This window comes from Theobroma umbraticum, unplaced genomic scaffold (assembly GCF_002168275.2).
Source record: "Theobroma umbraticum cultivar Fairchild unplaced genomic scaffold, ASM216827v3 scaffold_89.0, whole genome shotgun sequence".
Classification (NCBI taxonomy): Eukaryota; Viridiplantae; Streptophyta; class Magnoliopsida; order Malvales; family Malvaceae; genus Theobroma; species Theobroma umbraticum.
The window spans coordinates 1165185-1176020 of record NW_018397271.1 but is presented as its reverse complement, the minus strand read 5'-3'; the positions used below and the strand labels follow the sequence as shown (position 1 = coordinate 1176020).

Here is a 10836-nt window from a genome sequence, read left to right as displayed (position 1 = left end):
TTATGCTTTAATTGAAATGTACACAAAACTTATGTTCTTTTGTTTCAAAACAAGGGACACTCTAAACTAACCCCTTCATAGAAACATGGTTGAAGTTGAAACTTTTGGTGAATTTGCTATTGAAAAAAGACATTGAAGTCTATTCGCCAACTACATGTTAGAATACCTCATCTCTTTGTTTCAAGGTTGGATGTTTACTTGCACATTATCACTTTATTTTTGTATATGCTTAAAAGTGCTAATAGTGTATTAACAAACTTGGTTAACTATATTGCATATATTTTGTAACAACATGACATCAAAATTTAATCAAATTCAACCTTAACCAAAGGTGAAACAGGTCTATATTTTGTAAAGCTCTGCCAAAACCGAATATTGCAAGCTTTTGTGACTAAGCTAACAACGAATATAAAATTACAAATGATAATCATATTGCCTTAGATTTTTGCGTTACACTTGATGATTTGTATGTGATTTTAATTGCAGAAGCTTTCACCATTCCTTACCCACTAAAAATTTTTAAAATAAAAAAAAGTTATAAATACAACTACTAAAACAATTTACTACTAATCGTGTGGAATGCACGGGTTTATCTCTAATATGTTAAAAACTAACCTTAGCATATAAAAGCCTTAATTTTTCTCTCTTTTTCTCCTTTTACCTCATCTACCTCTTTCTTTCTCTCTCTAAAATATTAATAAAATAAAATAAAATAAAAAGTTTATTAAAATTTTAAAAAATTTTAAATTATTAATATTTTAAAAAATAAAATAAAATAACAATTTTATTTTATAAATCAAACCATATAATAGTTATTTTATCCTATTCGGTAAATAACTACTCTAACCAATATGCTATAAACTTGGACTTTAAGTTCCCAAACCATAATGACTCTATTTAAAATATAACGTAAAATGCTACAACTTTTTAAGTTTTAATAAAAATTTCAAACGAATTTATTAGTTTTCGAAATCAACATTTCATTTTAAAATAATCTTTCATTAGGCACATAAGTTTAGTCATTAATCAATCACTAGTATTTTCATTAATCAATCATTAGTATTTTCATTAATTTGATAATGTTATAAAAAAAAAAATTTTTATTTTTTATTAATTTTAAAATTTATTATTATATAATTTTTATTAATTTAAAAAAAATTAAGAAAGCACAAAGATGAGTTGGGAGCACTGATTGATGCTTTTTGAGTTTTTTTTAAAAAATTATATAATAATAATTTTTTAAATTAGTAAAAAAATAATATTCTAATTTTTCATATTTTTTATAAAAAATATTTATATTTTAGATAAAGTATTTACTTTAAAAATTAATTAACTTACTTAAAATTTAATTAAAACTTAGGGACTGATAATATTTTAGCTTGACATTTAAGTCAAGCAAGTCAGACCCCACGACCTGTGGTGCAGAATGCCCAAAACGGGGGATCGGGAAGAAAGTGGTGAAGGATGACGTGGAGAAGTCTCATTGGACTAGAGAGGGGGGCACAAGTTCAAAAGAATAGAGCAAGGAAGAAAGTAGGGTTAGTGATGAGTGCTGAAACACACAAGAGCCGACTGTTAGTTTTGAGCTCTCATTTTACTGATTTGCATTTGGAATCTTCCCTCATGGCTTCGGAGAAAGAAGCTGCCCTCGCAGCTGTTCCCTCCGATTCTCCTACCATGTAATCCCACGTTTCTCTTTCTTCTTCTCCTAATCAATTTCTTTGTTTTCCTTTTAATTCTTTTAATCATTTTAAATATATGTTTCTTCTGTGCAAACTCTTTTTTTTTTTTCTTGAGATTAAGAACATAGTAATACTGGAATAGAGAACTAGATTGCCTAATTTTCTTGTTTTTTCAGATTTGACAAAATCATCAACAAGGAAATCCCATCTAAGGTGGTATATGAAGATGATAAGGTTAGTTGTATGCTGAAAAGGACTTTTAGAAATCATGGCCAACTTTCTTTCTTTAAACTGGGAGCTTGATGGGATATAAACCCTTTTTTTTTCTTTTTGTTTTTGCATCAGAAGATGCTTGCCAATGGCTAGTCAGTACCTAAACTTTGTAGAATCTTTAGAACAAACTCTCTCGCCCAAATAGCGACCTGAAAATTTGTCTTGTTCTATTTTCAAGTCAATTAAGCTGCATGTAACGATGCACAATCACAACTATTGAGCTCTACTCAATGTTTATCTTCTAAAGGGTAAAATGCAGACAATCCCTGCACTTTTAAGCCGGGCATATCCCTGGAACTAGTGCATTTTGGCAAGTAGGCCCTTTTTTGGCCTGAAATAATGCATGTCAAACCTGTAAGATAGCACCATCTAACTTAGAAAGACACATTAGAGGTTTTTCGTTTGTTTTACTAGCAATTTATGAATATAAGTTCTGTCGCGGTGATGCTAGAAGCAAAAAGCAAAAGTGTGATAGGATTTAATAACAAATAACATTTTTGAAGCATTAAAAATTTAAATTGTAATTTCTATTTGGATAATAATGTGCATGATTTTACTTTAGTTTATAGTAATCATGTTAGAATTGTTATTGCACTTTAGTCATTTGCTCAATTTTAATCAATTATGATTTTTCTTTTTATGACTTTGGAAATCAAAAAGCATATGGAAAAATGTAACAAACTGATTAGAACAATTTTTTTGCTTGAGGGGATATTTTTGTTTTCTTTCATTCTCCCAATGAGTTGTTTATGCAGTTGTTGTTTCAGTAATATATGTCCAAATGGCTCAAGACTTTAGCTTAGTTAGAGGCCTATTGATGGGGTTAGAAGATTCACATGGATTAATTATATAATTAGGAATTTATATTATCGATTTATACATAAATTTTATAATATTTCAGTTATTGTATATTTATCTGTGTTTTTATTTATCTACCAAGTATTGGGGTTTAGGAAGTATTTCAGAAATATCAATGTTGTTTTAGTTTCTAATAGCTTTTGGACTATCGAGATTTTATGAAATGAGATTTTTCCTTAGGTGCCTGTGATTTGTTCTTGATTTGCTATGTTTAGTCTCTGTTCTCTGTTTCTCTCTCTTTCCCTCTCTTGTTCTACATCACTATTTGCCAATTTACAAGGTTTAAATAGCTACCATTGAAACAGCATGTGCCATGTACCAGAGTGCAGTTGTGTTGACTGCAACTTTTCCATTTTTTTTCCTTCAAATTTTATCTTTTATGACCAAGAAAAAAAAATGTTTATTAACTGTTGGAAGAAAAAAAAAACTGGAAAAAATGCAGTCAACATCACTGCCCTCTGGTACATGACACATTTTTGGTTTCTCAACTTTGATAAACAGTTGAGAAATAAAAAATCATTAATTAGCAATGACTTTTCCTTTCACTGGCCAAAAGCTTTAAACTATCATATTGGTGAAGATTTTCTAATCTGCCATTTATCTTATTACTCAAAACACTTTAATCTCCATAAAAATGACCAACTTTCTCTATTTCTCTCTCCTTCATTGATATTTTATGTTATATTTAATATTGATGTACCTTTTCTTCCTCTTGTGATGGTTGTGGCTTTTTGCTCTACCATATATCTTGCACCTTTTTCTTCATTTGGTCTGCTTCTTGACCTTCAATCTTCATCTTTCTCACACATTTAGATTAGCGCCTTTATTTGGCCTCTTAGTTTGTTTCATTAAGAAACAAAGGGCTTTCTATTAAAAGATCTCATTTTATTGGTAACAAAAGAAATATGGTTTTAAGGTTTCTTTTTCCTTAAATGCTATTTTTGATGATAGTATATGCTATTTTAGCTTCTCAGTATTCGGTGTATGCATTTAAGCAATTTTTCATGTTTGGTTTCTCAACTTTTTTTGTTGATTATGTTTAGATGAAATTTGGAAGATTCTAGTGTATCACTTAAGATCTTTGGTACACGTTGCAATATTGAATTGGAATTAAATTCTATAAGGACTTGGATAAGAAGGCCATTGACAATTTATTATGGTACTGAACCTTTAAAAGATAACGTAGCATAGTGATAGATTGATGAACTGCTTCATTTGGAGCTATCAAATTAATTTTATCTTCATTGAATTGTTCATATGTTCTCTCTCCTTTTTTTTTTTCCTGTTTTTTCTTTCAGTTTATTGTTATAAGTTTGGTAGCAATTGGACAAGTTGGCTGAGTTTAAGTTGTTTTACTTTTTTGTTTTTTGAGCCATTTTTGGGTTTGGCTTATGAACTTTGGAGGTCAATGTTGGATGGGGTTGGGATTTAGGTGGGTCTTCCAAATTTGGATCAACTTTTGTCTCATTTTACTTTGCCAGCAAATAATAATCAGTTTGATTTAGGGTTGGGTTTGGGTCTTTGCCTTTTTTCATAACTTTCAGTCAGATAGGGTTGGCCTTTTGGCAGTCTGAGCAGGTTAATAAGTAACAATCAAAGATGAGATACTTATTCCTTTTTGTTATCTTAAACTGATATTTGATAGATGATTACCATTGAGTTCAATGTGAGAATTAAAATTTCAAATGTCTTTACTTAAGGGAAGCATGAAAAGCCATAAACTATGTTTATGCATCGACAACATAATCTGCAGTTGAAAGTTCCATTTTTTTGATGGCTTAATTTCTTTTCTATTTGTGAAGGTTATTTTATTTTATTTATTATTTTCTTGAATTTTATGATCAATGCATCGATCCTATCATTTGTGTGTGTGAATTACTATGTCTTCTCTATCTTTATTTGGGAGTAGGTTCTTGTAAATGCTTTCACTGTTTGTTTTGTTTTGTTTGATATGTTGAATCTTTTCCGTTGTATTTAAGTTTATTAGACATTCATTACACTAACATCATGTTTATTTGCCTTTTCTTTTGTATGTAGGTCTTAGCTTTTAGGGACATATCTCCCCAGGCTCCTACACACATTTTAATTATTCCAAAATCAAAGGATGGCCTAACTGGATTGTCTGAGGTATAAGTAGGTTCGGTTTTGTTTTTCTTCACATCTAATTGAACACTGGGCATTTATTCCCTCTAGCATGGAGGAAATTACTGTTATGGTTCTGCATGAATTGGAGAAAATTCAGACTATACTAACCCAATACTATATCAATATTTGTTAATTTGATTTGGTTTGTGTCTTTCACTTTCCCAGGGAAAGAGAAAATAAAAATTTGATTGAAGATTAATTGGGAAATGGAAGGAAGTAGAGGAATTTTGATGATAAAGAGAGTATTATGGGGTAGATCCTAAATAGGATAGTAGGGGAGAGGAATGAAGAGAATCAATAGGGAGGAAAACGTTAGTTCGCAATTTTCGAGTACTAATAGATACAAGACGTAAATCCTTAACTTAAAAGTCAAATTTCCAAATATATCCTTAGTTAAAGAAGAAAAACCCTAATAAGACCTTAAAGCAATCCTCCATCATTCACCCTAGTTGAAAGAACTTAACTTTGGAGAGTTAAATTGCAAATGGCACTCGTCTTTGATAAGCCGAAAAGTAGGAAAATGGATAACCTTCCCTATGAACAAAGTTCCCTTGAGCAAAGTAGTAGCATGTCATTGAGGTTAGAACTAACAAGCTCATCAACAAGTCATTGCAATCATTGAAACACTTGTAGGAAGACTACCTGAGAAAACATAAGGCTTAAAAGTATCCAAATGAGTTAATTTAGTATCTATACAAAAAAAATGTGACTAATGATTCACTACTCCCTTCGCCTCATAGATATTGTCCTAGGTTTTCTTTTTATTTTGTTAAAGCTTTTCAACGTTGACTTGAATTATTTTAGATATTTATTAAATCAGATTATAATAAATATGTATTTGAAAAATTCTCAATTCAAAGCTTTTAAGGGATTTTTTAAAAAATTTTAATCAATGATTATTTGAAAAACAAAAATGGTTGTGAGGCTCAAAAATATCCCCAATGAATTAATTTAGTATCTATACAAAAAATGCGACTAATGATGCAATACTCCCTTTGTCCCATAAATGTTGTCCTTGTTTGTACTTTGTCTGGTTAAACTTTTCAACTCGACCTGAATTTTTTTATAATAAATATTAAATAATAGATGACAAAAATAACATAATATTTGAATACTAATTATTTAAAAATTAAAAAATATAAATTAACTAGTAAGATTCAAATAACACCAAACTTAGTTCGGACAGCAAAAAAAATTATAAAGCGAATCATTAGATTTGATTAAATTAGTGTAAAGTAAAAATACAAATTGAGTGATGAAATTTTTTTACATTTCTCTACCATTGATGCAAGAATAGGATAGTATAAATATGGCTGTAACATCAATTATTATTTTATGTACTAGGCTTTTTGTATGTCTTCTTGTGTTACTCTTTTTCTTGTCTTTAACTCCATTTGATATTTAGGAAATAAGAAAATAATGTTCTTAAATCATTGGATTAGATTTAAAATAGCAAGTGAATTATTATTTCCCTATCTTATGTGACTCACATTCCTTGCATTTTAATTGGGAGGAAGGACATTCCCATGTTTGCTATGAAATATACTTATCGGAATGCTCTCCCAATTGGTCATGGAGGGAATGAAACTTTGCCACTAGGTCATGGGAATGTGATTGCCCTTGCATTCCCTTTGGTCAAGGTACGGACATTCTAATGGGTATATTTTATACTAAACATTGGAATGTCCTTACTCTGAATTAAAATGCAAGGAATGTGAGTTGAATCCCATATAGCAAACGCAACCCTTAGAGCTTGTTTGGCCTGGTTGGAACTTTTGTAGGAAGTTCTGCTATGAGTAAAGTTGTTTAAAAAGTGCTGCAAAGACAATTAAAACCAGAGTTTGTCGAATTTATAATGTAGACGGTAGGATATAGAAAACTAATTGATAGAATTTTTGCTTATTTTTGGATAAATAAATAAAATAAAGATTTAACGTTATTAAACCAAATCATATGTTTTAAAGTGAAAGAAATAAATAAAATAAAGAAACGTATTTGTTAATTGGATATAGAATAAAATTTATTTCTACCATTTTAACAAATTAAATAAAATCAAATAAAAAATTTAAGCTAGATTAAAAAAGATAAGTGTAGACATTATATTTCTTATAATTTTATGAATCATTGAAAAGTAAAATGAAAATGTAAAAAGAAAATCATTAAATATTTATTGCTATACATTGGTACTTTTTGGAGAAGTTATGATTTCTAGCTTTTGTCTAGAAGTTAAAACTAACTTCCTGCTTAAATTAAAATAGTTTGAGAACCAAACCCATTCTGATTCTGTAGTAGAAATGCTCTTCCACAAGAGGAGCCTGCTTAGCAATAAAGCACTCTAGAAAGCATCTTTTGCAAAACTTGGTGGGGACAACTCTAGTCTGGATAGACCTTTTGACCAGAATGGTCATTCCCTACCAAAATTTGAATCAAACCATAGAAATGTGCCTCCATTTGGAAGAGACTTGGAATGGAATGGCCAAGGTAATGCGATGTTTTGCGTTTTATTTGGGTTTTGGTTAATAATAAATACTTATGTTATTTCAGGTTTGGTTAAGTTATAAATATATCAGATTTGGAGATATTGAAGATAGTGATTGTCTTTTGCAGTTATCCTTTCTAGTTGTCCCCCGAGTTTTATATTTCTCTACCTGTTTCCTCTGTTTTTCCCTAATTGCTTTTGTTTATCTTTGATTTTCTCTCTAAATTTCTATTATATATCTCTTTTCCCCTACTTGTTCTATGTCAATTTGGTAGCAGAGCTTAGAAGAGTTTTTTCTATAAGCTTATCCTTTAGATCTGCCAAAAAAGATCCACCTAAGTTTGTTAAAATAAAATGTACAGATAGAAAATTTGTCTGTTGTTGTCTAGTTGTCTAATCACCTATCAGTCCAAGTTGCAAGCCTTACTAGTAGGGTTGTGCAAAATCAAACCAAACCGAAAAATCGAAACAAATTGAATCTGCACCAACTACGCAAACTATGGTGGTTGTGTCTTTCTCTCACTACTAGATAGCCACAGATCTAAATATGGTTATTTTTTTTTTTAATGACTAGATAACTTCACTAGGTTTGCCATCAACGATAATAAGTGTGGCTGTGCAATCGATTAGTTAAGTGAAATCAGTGTTGGAAATCCCAAAACTAGAAAACCTGAATTGATCTTATGAGAAATCGAAATTGAATCAAAGTACGTTTAGTAATTGAAGAATCAAACATCGAACTATGGTGAATTTTGTTTGGTTTCCGAAAACCAAACTTGAACAAAAAATTTTACAAAAATAAAGGGGAAGAGGATGGGGAGTTGCTAGTTGTTGACTAGTCAGAGATGTAGGCCTGAGGCAATGGTGAGGGCATGGTGACGGTGAGGGTGAGCTACAGGAAGGGAGTGCTAAAGGGGAAGGAGGGATGGATTTTTGGCTATCAGCAGAATCGAGCCTACGGGGATTAGGGAATTAATTCCCTAAGCAATGAAAGCCCCAAAGTATCCCTCATTATATAAGTAATATGGACTTCGGTTAATTTGGTTACTTTGGTTGGGAAAATTCCAAATCAAAGACCGAACCAATAATACTGTTCTAACTGAAATTAATTAACCAATGTCATCGAATACTGATCTAATCAAATTGCGAAAATCGAACTTAAATTGGTTCGGTTCGATTGATTTTGCACAGCCCTAGTTGCAGATACCATGCTTTGCACACCCATGCTCCGACTGCGATCCTAGTTTGCTGATGTCATTTGACACATTACTTGCCATGTCAGCATTTATGTGTCAATCCATGTCAGCAAATGTTTTATTGCAAATCCTCTTGATCTGCTGATTTTGGCTTCAGGATTGGAATTTGAGGTTCATTTAGCAAGACCCATCCTCTAAAGGTAAAATTTAAGTGGCCAGATTATGAAATCTTTATTTTGAGGTTAAAAAGATTACTTTGAGAAAATTTAAGAGTTTGGAGTATGATATTTGTGTAGTTGCTTTTCACTTACAAGATCAGTTGATTGCTTTCAGAGTTGGATATGGCTTTGAGAATATTCATCCTAGTCTTTTAGGAATATGAATACTGCGATTTCAAAGATTATAAACTTTAAAGTAGGAAACTACTTGAAAATTGGAGATTACAACACATGTATGATTAATAAAAATGGAAGTGAAGGATCAATTTGGAGAAGTATGTTTTCAATTGGGAAAATTATTCCTTGATTGTCTTTCAAGTTTGTTATCTCAAGTATGTTCCTCCAATGTGTTTGAGAAATAAAAATGAAGGTTGAGGAAAACCATGCTAAAGATGTTATAGTGGTAAACGCATCCTTTATTTTTGAGGCCAAAAAGAACAATAATGTTGAAAAACAATTAAGAGATTGATGCATGGGGTAGATACTGATGAGTTAATGCAACATGATTTGCTTAAAGTTGAAATTGTGGAAAATGGGAATGCTGACTCTAAGTTTTGCAATTAAATATGTGGCTATCTAAGCAACTGAACACTTCAAGTGATGTGTGGTGAAGATCCTTCATCTATTGATTTTATCCTTCCAATTATTGAGATTAAGATCACTTTTATTGATGATAGTTCTTCTATTTACTTCATCATTCCAAGTGTGCTGAAAAATGAGGTGCAAGTTGCTTTGTTGAAGATGTTAGTGCCCCTAGTGAAAATCAGGTTTGACACTGCTATTAATGGATCTTGCTGGAAATTTGTTTTGCTTCTTGTTTTCAAAACTTGAGGTTGAGTTATCTCTAACCAAGGGAGAATGGTGGAGGATGGAAATCTTCTCATTGAGGAATTAAGTTATGTAGGACTTTATTTTATATTTTACACGTTTGATAGTAATCTTTACATATATGTAGGCTATTTTAGATTGTTCAAGTTTTTTTTTATTTTGATTAATATTTTTTTTTTTTCAAGTATTTGGGATTTTAGGGTTATTTTGATATTTTGTGTTTTATTAGGGTTTTTGATTTAGAGATTGTTTCGTCTAGTTTTTTTTTTAGCTTTGTGAAGCTCTTATAAAAAATAATAGCTTTTAAAATTAAGCTAAAATTGTTTGGTAAGCCATTTGGAAAAATAAATTATATAAACTATAATTTGATTAAAATTACCATAATGGCCATTCATACCATCTTCAATCACTTAATAAACCAAAGCGGAACAAATCTGCTTTGAAATTTTATATGATTTTAGATATTAAAATTCAAAGAAATCCATAAAGAAATCCAAAACGGAATAACTCTAATAGTATTGGATTTTTTGGTGAAGAAGAGAGAACCTTTAAATAATACCTAAATGCAGCTTTAAATTTTGGGTCTTCTTTTCTTTTAATTTTGGTAAGAACAAAAAAATTTTAGATTTTTTTGTTCTATTGTTAAGTCTTCTATTTTTTTTTTCTATTAGTCTATGTAGAGAGAGATAAAGGAGAGGGAGATCGTAATTTTGTGTTGGAGAAGGGTGATTTGCAAAGGGACGAAGAGGAGAGGGAGATTGATTGAGAGAGGGGTATTTTCTAAAAAGCTAGTGTGTTTTTAAAAGAAGAGAAGAGAAAGCTACTACTTGGAGCTTTTCTTTTAAGCTCTTTTTTTTTTTTTTGAATTTTGTTTTTTAGAAAAAGTTGCTGTTTTTTTTAAGAGGTTCTCAAAAATCTATGTTATTTATTTTTTATTAGGTTTTGGAGGATGAATATTTGAGATCTTAAGATATTGAGTATTGTGATTTTCATCCTCTAGTATTCTTTCTTGTTTTCTCCCTAAGTCTTTTATTTCTCTACCTATTTCCTCTAGTTTTCCTTAATTACTTCTGTCTGATTTTTGTTCTAAATTTCTATCATAGATCTCTTTTCCTCAGCTTGTTCTACATTAGCGCAACATTTGAACCCTGGTCAAG

At 30.5% G+C, this 10836-nt stretch overlaps 1 protein-coding gene across 1 annotated transcript; it reads left to right on the top strand.

Annotated features, from left to right (window-relative positions):
- Nucleotides 1-1464: 1464 nt before the first annotated feature.
- On the top strand, nucleotides 1465-5235 carry LOC110426522 (adenylylsulfatase HINT1-like). Its single transcript, XM_021441759.2, has 3 exons — nucleotides 1465-1679; nucleotides 1859-1916; nucleotides 4851-5235. The coding sequence occupies exons 1-3, from the start codon at nucleotides 1465-1467 to the stop codon at nucleotides 4944-4946; spliced, it is 369 nt and encodes a 122-aa protein (XP_021297434.1). The 3' UTR covers nucleotides 4947-5235.
- Nucleotides 5236-10836: the final 5601 nt, after the last annotated feature.